The sequence below is a fragment of the Clupea harengus genome, chromosome 14 (assembly GCF_900700415.2).
Source record: "Clupea harengus chromosome 14, Ch_v2.0.2, whole genome shotgun sequence".
Classification (NCBI taxonomy): domain Eukaryota; kingdom Metazoa; phylum Chordata; class Actinopteri; order Clupeiformes; family Clupeidae; genus Clupea; species Clupea harengus.
The window spans coordinates 7,613,232-7,626,085 of record NC_045165.1 but is presented as its reverse complement, the minus strand read 5'-3'; the positions used below and the strand labels follow the sequence as shown (position 1 = coordinate 7,626,085).

General features: G+C 45.0%; 1 protein-coding gene across 3 annotated transcripts in view; it reads left to right on the top strand.

The window, feature by feature from the left end:
• Window positions 1–12,854, top strand: part of mta1 (metastasis associated 1) — a 31,151-nt gene that overhangs the window by 11,474 nt on the left and 6,823 nt on the right. For all 3 annotated transcript variants that reach the window (XM_031580929.2, XM_031580930.2, XM_042709833.1), the window contains 7 exons: window positions 59–126; window positions 1,495–1,588; window positions 7,113–7,239; window positions 9,262–9,325; window positions 10,087–10,204; window positions 11,564–11,666; window positions 11,947–12,046. In XM_031580929.2, the coding sequence (XP_031436789.1) occupies window positions 59–126; window positions 1,495–1,588; window positions 7,113–7,239; window positions 9,262–9,325; window positions 10,087–10,204; window positions 11,564–11,666; window positions 11,947–12,046 (674 nt within the window). The remainder of the gene's footprint in view (window positions 1–58; window positions 127–1,494; window positions 1,589–7,112; window positions 7,240–9,261; window positions 9,326–10,086; window positions 10,205–11,563; window positions 11,667–11,946; window positions 12,047–12,854) is intronic.

Genomic DNA, 12,854 nt, shown 5'->3' with positions numbered 1-12,854 from the left:
TGAGCTGCACCTGTAATATCTCTAATAGGTGTGTTTTGTGTGTGTTTTTTCCTCGTAGATTATGTATATTTTGAAAACTCCTCCAGTAACCCCCTACTCATCAGGCGAATAGAAGAGCTGAACAAGGTAAGCTTGGATGTCTGGACCCCCATGGCAGTGTGTCTGTTGCTGTGTGTGTTTATGTCTGGACCCCCATGGCAGTGTGTCTCTCGCTGTGTGTGTTTATGTCTGGGTGTATTATTGTGTTTTGTGTGTGTCCTGTCTTATAGCCAGGCTGTGTGTGTGTGTGTGTGTGTGTGTGTGTGAGACCACATGTATACATGTATGAGTAGGGTTGGGTACCGAGAACCGGTACCAATATGGAACCGGTTACAATACAACCGGTACCTACCCGGACCGAAATGCAACATAGATTTCGGTGCTTCATTTCGGTGCCTGAGCCAATTGAAAACGGTTGCTAGGCAGATTCCGCGGGGCACATGTAAAACTGCCCCAGCTCCCAATGTAAACTTTGTCTTGTGTCGCTCACGCTCATTGGTGTTTTCATAGCAACAGTCTTATGACAGTGAAGAGCATGCAGCATTTCACAGAGCAAGCACAAACAGAACTAGCCATCAACCTTTTAACAGAGAAAATACCGAAAGGTAAACGGCAGTTCAGCAACCGAAGACTGAAAAATAAACGGAGATGACAGCTATACTTAACCTACGGTAGTCTCTTAAAGGGGCAGTACACATTTTCTCGTACTCAGTGTGTTCAAGTAACAAGATTAACTATAAACAAGCTAGAAAAGATAGGTATAAACAAATCATAAAATGGTGAAATTTCATGAAATAAATGCAAACAAAATAATACATTTTTGACTCCAAAGGCAAATATGCTCATATTTTTGCAAAAGAAGTTTGAAGCTGTTTTTTGTATTTATTTATTTATATTTATTTAAGTATACTATAAACTGTTGTTTACAGTTAATATAATGTTCATAGTTTGAAGTTAAAAAGTTTGAAGCCAAGTGTTTTGTATGTATTTATATTTATAATATACTTAACTATAACAGTTAATATATTGTTCAATTTGAAGAAAAAAAATTGAATTGAACAAAAGAATTGCTGAAGTATTGAAGCTGTAGTGTGTGTACAGAGTGTGTGTGTGTGTGTGTGTGTTTTGTATTTATTTGTATTTATTTAAGTATAGTCTAAACTTTTGTTAACAGTTCATATATTATTTAAGTTAAAAGGTGTTTTGTATTTATTTATTTATATATATATAATCTACTTTAAACAGTTCATATATTTGGCAATAAAGCCTTTCTTAAATGTCGTCAATCGTAAACATTTTTTTTTTTTTTTATAAAAGTATCGGTTCCGGCACCGTTTAGGCACCGGTATCGTTTTAAAAGTATCGGTTATGTACCGGTATCGGATAAAAACCAAACGATACCCATCCCTATGTATGAGTGTGTATATGTTTTCATATGACGTATTGTCCTCACAGACCGCGAATGGGAATGTGGAGGCCAAGGTGGTGTGTTTCTACAGGCGCAGGGACATCTCCGGCACACTGATTGCCTTGGCTGACAAACATGCACGTGAGTTCACCAAAATCGTGCGTGTGTGTGTGTGTGTGTTCGTGTTTGTGTTTGTGTGTGTGAGACGGAGAGCATGTGCCGAGGCCGTTTTATTCTCTCCACAGGGTTCTCTTTGTTGCTGTGATTTTCATATTTGCTGCAAAAGCAGCTCCAACAAAAGCAGCGCAATCACGACGGTTTCTCCATCAATCAGTCCGTGTCCCTGAAACAGAGTTGGCTGAGGAGTCGCGGCAGAACCGCTCCTCTTTATTCCGGTGCTCAACAACGCCTCGTGTTTGCCACGCTCCTGGCGCTAGCCGAGACGCTCTATGTCAACGCATTATGTCTGGGATGGAGTGCTGTCTGCTGTCTGGGTGCTGAGACTTTACAGTAACCTAAGCACACGTTGGGTATTGACTGGCAAAGTCCACGTGTGTTATCGATAGAGTACACTAGAACGTTGGTCTTAAAAGATTAAGGAGTTGAAACAGCTGTAATATCAATAATTATGACTTTATTTACATATAAGCCTTTGCTCAGAGCTTACAGTGCTTTTGAGTAGTACATGAAATCGTGCCAGAAGTTGAATTTGCACGTGTTAACTTCAGGCAATACAGTGAAAATGATAAATGCAGAGGAACTAATTGTATTTAATATATGCAATGCAAATAAATAAATCGGTGTGTGTGTGAGAAAATGGTATGTACAAAATCAAGAAGTTATTTTCAAACATTAGAAACGGTATATATCCAGAACCATTATCCAAATTGAAATAGTAATATATTAAAGTATGCAGATAAAAACATGGCTGAAATGATTGAATATCCTTATTTTGGCAACGGCTAGCTTGCGCTGAATGCTAAATGGTGGCGCTCCACGCAGCAGCCCTTGCCGAGAGTGACGTGTGGGCTCTAAGCCTCTCAGATGGGAGTGGGAGTGGGAGTGGGAGTGGGTGTGGTGGGAGGATGGAAAATGCAGAGTGTGCGCTGAGGCGACGACGGAGGGTCTGTTTGTGTTATAGACTCTGTGTGTGTGTGTGCGTGCGCAAAGGGGTGAGTGGGTGGGTGGATGTGTGCAAAGTAAGAGTGATGATTTGTTTTATGCCTGCAGAAGTTGTGTGTGTGTGTGTGTGTGTGTGTGTGTGTGTGTGTGTGTGTGTGTGTGTGTGTGTGTGTGTGTGTGTGTGTGTGTGTGTGTGTGTGAGAGAGAGCTTGGAAGTGCGGTTGAGACTCCAGCACGAGAGCGGTGTCGGTTGCCAGCAGTCCCTTCAGCGGATTCCTCGGCATTCACAATTATGTGAAAAATCAAAGTAGACGTGATGGAGGGAATAAATAAATGAATGAATGAATGAAAGAAAGAAGGAGTAAATGAGCGAGGGAGTGAAGTAGGGACTGAGGGAGTGAAGTAGGGACTGAGGAAGTAAGATCCGGAGGGATGGAAGTAGGTGAATAAAGAAGGGAGTGTGTGGGGCAGGTAGTGAGATGAGAGGGAGTGTGTGGGGCAGGTAGTGAGATGAGAGGGAGTGTGTGGGGCAGGTAGTGAGATGAGAGGGAGTGTTTGGGGCAGGTAGTGAGATGGGAGGGAGTGTGTGGGGCAGGTAGTGAGATGAGAGGGAGTGTGTGGGGCAGGTAGTGATTGAAAAGGAATGGGTGGGAGAAAGGGGTGATGGAAGGAGGGTTGAAGGATGGAGAGGGTGGGTATTGGAGTGGAGGTCTGAGAGAGACAGAGAGGAAGAGGGGGAGTTTTGATGAGAAGAGATGAGACCAGTGGCAGTTCCCTCCTGCGCATCAGACCTCTCAGTGTCTTTAAGTCAGAAACACTACATTATTCTTTCCATTGCACTGGAGTCTGGGAGGATGATTCATGCTCTGTCCTGAATTAGCTTGGACCAAACTCTGTCTGTTACCCGCTAATCAAGTCTCACTGTCTCTTTTTAAGGAGACACAGGCAGAAAGAGAAGACTGAGAGAGAGGAAAGGAGAGTGTGATGGAGAGAGAGAGAGAGAGAGAGAGAGAGAGAGAGAGAGAGAATGTGTGTGTATGTGTTTGTTTCATTGGAGTATATTTGTAGTTGGCATTTGTCAGGCTGCTTTCTAAGCGAGCGCGAGTGTGTGTGTGCGTGTGGGTTGGATGACTCACAGATTAAATATTTGACTTTCTGTGAAGCTGCTGCTCCTTGGTGGAAGGCTGTGACCCCGCCCTCCTTCAGGGAGTCACTCGCCCTCTCCAGTGCTGTGACCCTGCCCTCCTTCAGGGAGTCACTCCCCCTCTCCAGTGCTGTGCAGTGAGTGAGTGACTCTCTCTCTCCAGTGCTGTGACCCCGCCCTCCTTCAGGGAGTCACTCCCCCTCTCCAGTGCTGTGACCCCGCCCTCCTTCAGGGAGTCACTCCCCCTCTCCAGTGCTGTGACCCCGCCCTCCTTCAGGGAGTCACTCCCCCTCTCCAGTGCTGTGACCCTGCCCTCCTTCAGGGAGTCACTCCCCCTCTCCAGTGCTGTGACCCCGCCCTCCTTCAGGGAGTCACTCCCCCTCTCCAGTGCTGTCCAGTGAGTGAGTGACTCATCCTCTCCAGTGCTGTGCAGTGAGTGAGTTGGTGCAGGAGAGAAAGAGAGCCTGTCAAAACACTGAACTGAAGGATCAATAACTCAATAATAACAAAATAACGTCCTGTTGTCACCTCTTTCACCAGCTGTTCCGTCGCCCATACTTTTGGAGCATTAGCATTTTGGCCAAGTGAAATGGTCAGCTTAAGCACATTCTGTTTGTGTTTGTGGTACTGTGTGTCGGCCAGCTACGGAAGTCTTTTATTTTAGTGGCGAGCGAACTTGGCCTGCGTCTCTCCGACACTTTTTGTGGCCGTGAATCCACAGGCCAGTCCAAAACCCGCAATGAAAAAGTCATAAAATGATTCCGTGTTTTATGAATGAGCGAAGAGGAGGCAGTTCACACTCAGAAGATTCGTATCAGAGGAAAATTGTGCAATGTGTCTGGAACAAATGGATTAGGACCTAAATAGGTTAGCAATAGAATTTATTTCAGTCATCTTTATATTTAAACATTTTAGATCCGATTCAGCTGCCAGAATGAAGGGTGCTATTGAATTATTAAAGACTGTTGCATATTTGTAGGTGTTCAAAACACAATTTAAATGTTTAAATTCCATCATAATGTTATTTATTGTGAAAAGTACTCTTGATTCAAACTTATGCTTTTCAGAATTTCAGCTAAAATAGCGCCTTGTGTTTAGGCTCTCATAGATACTCTTTCTTTCTCTCTCTCTCTCTCTCTCTCTCTCTCTCTCTCTCTCTCTCTCTCTCTCTCTCTCTCTCTCTCTCTCCTCTCTCGCTCTCTTCCTTCCTTTCCTTTCCTCCACTGCTCTGGTAAGGTGATGCACTCAGCAATAATTGATGATTGGTTGAGGAGGGTGGACGGCAGTGAGAACGGCTTGTGTGGTTTAGCCAGTCGACTCAGCTGCAGGTCTGAGGTTGCCGGGCTGGGAATACCTACACCTGCATCATGATCACTGTCTCACTCACACACTCACACACTCACTCACTCACTCACTCACTCACTCACTCACTCACTCACTCTTCATCTCTCTCTGTTGGTCAGTTTCTCTCTCTCTCTCTCGCGCTCCCCCCTTCCCCTCTAGTTTCTTGCACACCCTCTATTTCGTTCACTCTCTCCCCTTTTTTTTTGAAAGGGAGAAAAGGCCTCCTGGCCTCTTAGCCTGTTATAATTCAGAGGAGTAAGTCGCTCCTCTCACACCTCAGTAAAAATGGATGGCCTTGTGTACCTTTGCCTTCGCCTCTACGGATGGTATGATGCCATACCAGTACCTGCTAAAACCACAGTTGGTACTGTTTCGATTTTGGTTCGTGTTTTCAAAGTGTTGGCCAAGCAGTCAGATCACCTGACAAACAGATCTGCCCATTATGTAAGGTCTACATCACTGGTTCCCAAGCTTGTAATGGCAAACAAATGCTTCCCACGCCCATCAATTAGTTCAGATGGGTCTCTACCCTTCAAAGTGTCTCTTTTAAAACATGCACATCTGTAAATATGATCTGAGAAAGACCGTGAAAGGGGTTTGTGCGTGTGCTTGCACGCTTGCATGCACATTTCAGCGAAAGACCAGAAAGGTGCATTTGGTTGTGAATGCTGGAGAGCCGAGTGAACGGGCTGGGAATATGTATTGATTTTAGACCCTCGCGTCCCACATGGCCTGATTGCTTCTCTCGCTTGCCCTCTCTCCCCCTCTCCATTTAAACCTCTCTTTCTCGCTACCTTTCCTTCTTTCTCACTCTCTCTCTAATGATAGACCGAATGAATTGGAGCATGCTCGTGTGGTTTAATCCTCCATCTCTCTCTCTCCATCTCTCTCCATCTTTCTCTCCATCTCTCTCTCTCTCTCCGTCTCCTTCCCTCCCTCCCTCTAAATTTCTGTCTGTCTGTCTGTCTGTCTGTCCGTCCCCAAAGCATCCAACTGGATCTCACGACTCGCTTTTGTGTCTATTTGTCCTTCAAGTGAGACAGTGAGCGAATGCAATTGAAAACTGAGATAGGAGAGGGTGATGAAGAAAGAAAATGAGTGTATAGACATCTACGTTGATAAAGAAGAGCGTATTCCCTATATGAAAAGGCATCCTATATATTTCCCTGTATTCGTTGTGTTCGTGGTTCTGAAGTTCTATACCACTGCGATAATCTTGATGGGTACCAGACATAGACACAGCACGCCACACAAAAACAACATTTCAGTGTCATTGGAGACTGTCTGTTTGAGAGGAGGGGGAGTGGCGCAGAATTTCTCTAAAAATGTCTCCATGTCTGTCAACAAAGACCCTGTCCATAAGATCCACATAAATCTGCAAAGTCTCATTGCATTTATCGAATGGATGTTGGCTTTTTTTTTTTCAATCGTTTGTGTTAGCCATACAATCAATGCCTAAGGAAAATAGTACACCGCGTCTTCCAGAAAGGGCTAATGGGTGCTTAATAAAGAGCTTATGAATTCTTAATAAAGACCTTATGACTCCGTTTTTGGAGCTCCTCAGAGCTCCCTCGCAGGAAGCGTCCTTGGGAGCCTGAAGCCAGGCGCATACCAATCAGCCGCAGTAGCCAATACTTACCATCAGCACCCAGCACCACTGTTGCCTAGCAACAAGTAATGCTGTTGTCCAACCACTGCTAGTGAGGGTTATACTGATGTAGCAACCAAACGTGGTGTTTCAGAATCCACATACCCTATGTAAGCTTCAAACAAATACTGCACAAATAATTCACATTACAGGCCACCAATCGTCTGCATTAGATTGTCAGAGCAAGTACTCTGGTATTTGCCCTGAAAAAACATGTGAATAAAATAATAGTTCATGTTTTGATGAATTGTAATTGTACTGCCTGAGCAGTAATTGTAATCAATTTGAACTTGTAGTTGTGTCAGTGTGCTGAAGAGATAGGCAGGTTTAGTCTGTCAGGTGGTGTTCTGGTGACCCTGTGACCTTTCCATGTTTGGACTGACCCTTGACCCCGTTGGCCCCTGCAGGAGAGATGGAGGAGGAGATGGAGAACCCTGAGATCCTGGACCTGCCCGAGAAGCAGAAGCACCAGCTCCGTCACCGAGAGCTCTTCCTCTCTCGCCAGCTTGAGTCACTGCCTGCCACACACATCAGGTACAGGTCACACACACATATACACATACACACACATACACACACATACACACACATACACACACACACACACACACACACACACACACACACATTAAGCATTAAACCATTTTGGCTTTTTATCCATACCGAGAGGGAGATGATATACAGAGCTGATTATTGAAATCAAATTGGTTTGTGCAAGATGCATTAAATGGGTTGATGGTCATGGTACTACAGACGTTTATTTTTCTAAATTGGGTTAGTGTTCATCCAGTCATCCAATGCGTGCAGAAATTATGTTCATTTTGATCATATTTGTTTGTTTGTTGTTTCCCCCCCCCCCCCCAGCTATAGATGATTCTATACACTCTGTCCTGCTCTAGCCTCCTATGTCACCTATGGCCTGCCTATGATGTGCTGGGGGGGGGGGGAGAGAAAGTAGACTTTCACAGTGACCATAAATAATTAATTCCCAAATAGCTCCTGCTCTGTTGCAGCCTTTCACATTTTGTACTGACTCTCTTAATCACCTTTGCATCATTTGCGAAGACCTGTCAACATTGGGCTTTGAAAATAATGGAGATTTTCTGGTTCCCCGTCCCGGATGATGTATTGGTTGCTGGTGTATTGTGACTTAAGATATTTGGTTTAGGCTGTGTTCTCATATTTTGACCTTTTTACCAAGATGTTAAATGGGTGGACCGTTTTTTTCGGTGTAGACCGTGGTCGCGAAATAGTGAACCTGATACTACCAAAGAATGTCCCATTAAATGTTGCACAAACACAATGGAGCTTGTCTGTTGAGTTTAGGAGTGCAACAAGTGCTTTACTTTGAGGAATGACAGCTCTGATGAGGTGCTAAAGTTACACCTGAAACATAAGACACTGATGCATAAGCTAGTCTTTCAACGGGCTGTGTGTGTTAACCATCTCTTAAACAACTTACTCTGGAATAAACCACACACTTACTAACTCCAATGCTGGCTTGCCTTATCTTTTAGTCCCAAAGACTAGACTTAAAACATCTAGCCTATAAGATCTTTAGCTTTTTAACATTGACTAAATTTGGAAGTTTCTTGTCTGGGGTGCATGCATTGTCTAGGCTAATGTTCCAGTGTTTTAAGTAGGAACACGTTCAAACATACATTCAAGAGATGCAAGAGCATCATCCCGCAGTTTTGCTTTTTTCTCTTCTCTGCTCCCGACTCCGGTTGCCTCTCCACCATGTTGTTCGTAAATTGTAGCCTTGCCTTCACATCATCACTATGAGCCTTCATATCATCACTACGATCCTTCATATCATCACTATGATCCTTCATATCATCACTATGAGGGCTGTCAGGCACAATCAAAACAAACCCCAGGGAGAGAGGAAGGGGCACCACAATCCTTTATGTTGTTATTTTGTTAAAATAAATATAGTGTATGGCCTACACTGGTTTAATGGTGTAGTAGTCTGAAATGTAGGTTTTAGATTATTATTATCTGTTACATTTATTTGATGCAACCCTGGTGCCCTTGGTGCAGCCCTGATCTCAGCCTTTGCATTTAGACACGGGTGCACACAGTGACCCCTGAAATCACCACTAGCAACCACTTTCCTTAAAATATCAACAAGGATGTGATTTAACTACTTCCTACGGTAACTGCGTGACTACAGCTAGATGGGCAGACACTGTTTTAGCGGCGGGGGAGCGTTGCAGGAAGTGATCGGTCCGGTTATGTAGGCCTAATGTTAAGAACGGTTCTAAAGATGGGATATTTCATGGGGAACCACTGCAAGGAGAGAACAGAACGGTTCTAAAGATGGGATATTTCATGGGGAACCACTGAAAGGAGAGAACAGAGGGGGAGAAGGCTACAATATGGAAGAGGCCCAGATAAAACAGGAGGGTTGACAGGTCTGGCGTAGACCCACATGCACACGGCCGCTGAGGCTGCTCATGATGGTTTGTGTTGATTTGGGCTGGATTTGATTCTGTGTGTTGATTGACACTGCTGTGTTGACTTGTGCTGATTCATTGGATAAATGTGTTTCAGGGGGAAGTGCTGTGTCACACTCCTAAATGAGACGGAGGCGCTTAAATCCTACCTGGACCGGGAGGTGAGTGTCTCTGTGTGTGTGTGTCTCTGTGTGTGTGTGTGTCTCTGTGTGTGTGTGTGTGTGTGTGTGTGTGTGTGTCTCTGTGTGTGTGTGTCTCTGTGTGTGTGTGTCTCTGTGTGTGTGATTGTGATCGAGGAGACTGAGAGCTTCTCTATGTCCAGCTCCAGGCTTGCATGTGTTTGTACAAGCTCACTTGTGTAACACTTATTTTCAAAATGTATCTAGTGGTGTCTCCAGATGTGTTTGCAGTAATTTCACAGTTACATAATGTGTGTGTGTGTGTGTGTGTGTGTGTGTGTGTGTGTGTGTGTGTGTGTGTGTGTGTGTGTGTGTGTGTGTGTGTGTGTGTGTGTGTGTGTGTGTGTGTGTGTGTGTGTGTGTGTGTGGCATTTTGAATTGGTTTTCATGTGAATTATTTAGTGTGTTGACCCAGAAGATTCCGTGCATATTCTGTAATGAGGTGGCTGGAGATTCCTCTCAGAGCTGTTCCAGAATTCTACACACATACATGACACATGCGCGCACACACACACACACACGCACCCAGATCCACTTATGTTTATGTGTTTGTGGACACTTTTTCAGTATTTCAGCCCAAAAAGCTTGGATGTGGTTTAGTAGTTCACAGACCATAATGAGACACTACTTCTGAAATACACAATATACATCTTTACAGATATGTAGTATTGGACTTTAGAATTCTCATGGGCACATCTCATGGATAACATGTTAATCACCCCTTCTCTCTCTCTCTCTCTCAGGATGCCTTCTTCTACTCCCTGGTGTATGATCCCCAGCAGAAGACCCTGCTGGCCGATAAAGGGGAGATCCGCGTTGGAAACAAGTATCAGGCAGACATCACAGACTTCCTGGCAGAGGGTAGGCCCTACGCACACACACACACACACTAACACCCCCACGCACGCACACACTCACGCACGCACACGCACGCAAACACACACACACGCACGCACACACACACACACACACACAGAAAACTGCCCGCAAAGGACTGTCTGTCAGGCAAAGCATTGCTCTGTGTGAATATACCAGTTAGATGGTCAGTTAGATGTTTGCCATAGATGCTCTTGGAGAAAATCCACTGTCTAATCCAGAACTCAGGGCCTCATTTACGTAGATTTGTGAGCGCAGCGTAATCAGCGCCTTTGCCAAACCGCATACAGCGCACGCTGTGTTTCCGCATTTTGCGTAGTATTTATCAAACAAGAACCTCGTTGCGTAATCAGCGCCTTACTCCGCCCTTCAGTGTTATTAGCGCGCTGCTAAAATAGGGGAGAATGGGCCTGCGGGTTCCTGCCACCATGGATGATGAATTAGAGCTTTTGGTTCACGAGGTTACAGCAAACTTAGACCCCGTCCATCCCGGGTAAATATAGAAATGCATAAATATTTCTCTGTTTAGCCCTTCCGTCCACACTAAAACGGCGTATTCGACACTGAAAACAATGCTTTTCAAAAACGCTGTGAGGAGATGCGTAAAATGCACCTAATTATGTATTCTGGATACATTTGAAAACTCCAGGTTCGCGTACTTTTCCTGAATAGATACGCGTTACTCCTACACAGAAAGCGAGCGCTGTACTCGGTGTGCTTGAACAATGGGGGGGAAAAGGCAAAGAAGACAGTTTAAACCATACATGGAGCAGTGATTCTGGGTAGGACCTGGCCGAACAGCTAGCTGGTGCGACCATTTTTTTATATGCCTATATTAAATAATATATCAAATATAAACATTTAAACAAATAACATTATTTATAATGTTATATTTTCATCTGTATCCCTACCCAAAACCCTGATGTGCGTATTTTTTATTAATTGTCTCAAATTTCTTGCAGGCACATAGTTTTCATTTAGCAGCTGATATGTCATACTAAAACACCTCTTGTTTCGTTACAAATGGAACAGACCGGGTTTAGACCTGCTTTTATGAGGCGGAGAATTCTCACGCAAATTAGAGACGCCCTCTCGTCAGGCAGTCTTAGTAAATACCACGGAATACATAATTAGGCGCACTTTCCGCATCTCCTGTAAATACGATTCCATGTCTTTACCCACATATTGCGTTGAAATTTCGCCTGAAGTGGGCGCAATTCTGTTAGTAAATCTGGCCCTCAGTGTCTTGCGTGGAGTAAAAATCTTACTTTCCTGTTCCGCAATAATGGCCGTAAGTGTCAGCCAGAGCGATTGGCCCCTGCTGACGGATGTTTGTGTGTGCAGGGGAAGAGGACGACAGAGACCTTACCAAACTGGAGGAGAAGGTCTGGGACCCCAGCAGTTTGATCACAGAGAAACAGATTGACCAGTTTTTAGTGGTGGCACGGTGAGAACATGCACACACTCTTTCTCTCTCTCGCTCGCTCTCTCTCACTCACTTACTCTCTTGCTCACACCCACAAGTTCACGCACACTCTCGCTCTCTCACTTACTCTCTCGGTCACACCCACGAGATCACACACACATGCACACACTCTTTGTCTTTCTCTCTCTCTCTCTCTCTCTCTCACTCTCTCACTTACTCTCTCGCTCACACACACACACACACACACACACACGGCTTTCAGTTCTGTTTTGAGTGTGCTGTTGCTGCTGTGCCTGTGCAGGTCTGTGGGCACGTTCGCGAGGGCCCTGGACTGTAGCAGCTCCGTGCGGCAGCCCAGCCTTCACATGAGCGCAGCGGCTGCCTCCAGAGATATCACACTGGTAAGCCTCTAGCCCAGTCTCGACCCCTGGGCCGATACCCAACCTTTGACCTCTGTAAACATGACCTCATACTCTGTATCCTGAACCAGCACCCCAGCCTAACGCCCCAAATTTAATACGAAACCCTTCACCTCTAAACATGGACACATTCCCCTACGAGTGCAAACTCACACACTCTTAACTACCCCCTTACCTCACACACACATACACACACACACACACACACACACACACACACCGCCTTTTCTGAGAGTGAGCCCTATAGTAACAAAACTGCTCCGTGCTAAAGACCTCTCGATTGAGAACGCCCTCAGTGCCGCCCTCGTGTGGACAGAAGGAAAACTGGGTCTGGTGATGTGATCGTCACGGCAAGGCCCAGAGGACTTTTGTTGCCCCGAGCCTGCCTCCTCAGAAACCGTGATGGGTCATGACATCACCCATCATCTCCACTGCTTTAGCTCGGTTGCATAGCAACAACACCAATATGTCGTGGAGAAAAAAATACAGCCCCCACTCACGCACACACACACTCTTAGACACACACACACACACACACACACACACACACACCTAAAATGCGTGCTTAGACAAGTAAGGGCAACTCCTTTTACATCGAACGACACACTTCTATATGTGGCAGATGGTTTCATGCTGTATGTGTGTCTGCACGTGCATGTTTATGTATTTGTGTTTGGTTGTGTGTGTGTGTGTGTGTGTGTATGTGTGTGTGTGTGTGTGTGTGTGTGTGTGTGTGTGTGTGTGTGTGTGTGTGTGTGTGTGTGTGTGTATATGTTTATGTATTTGTATT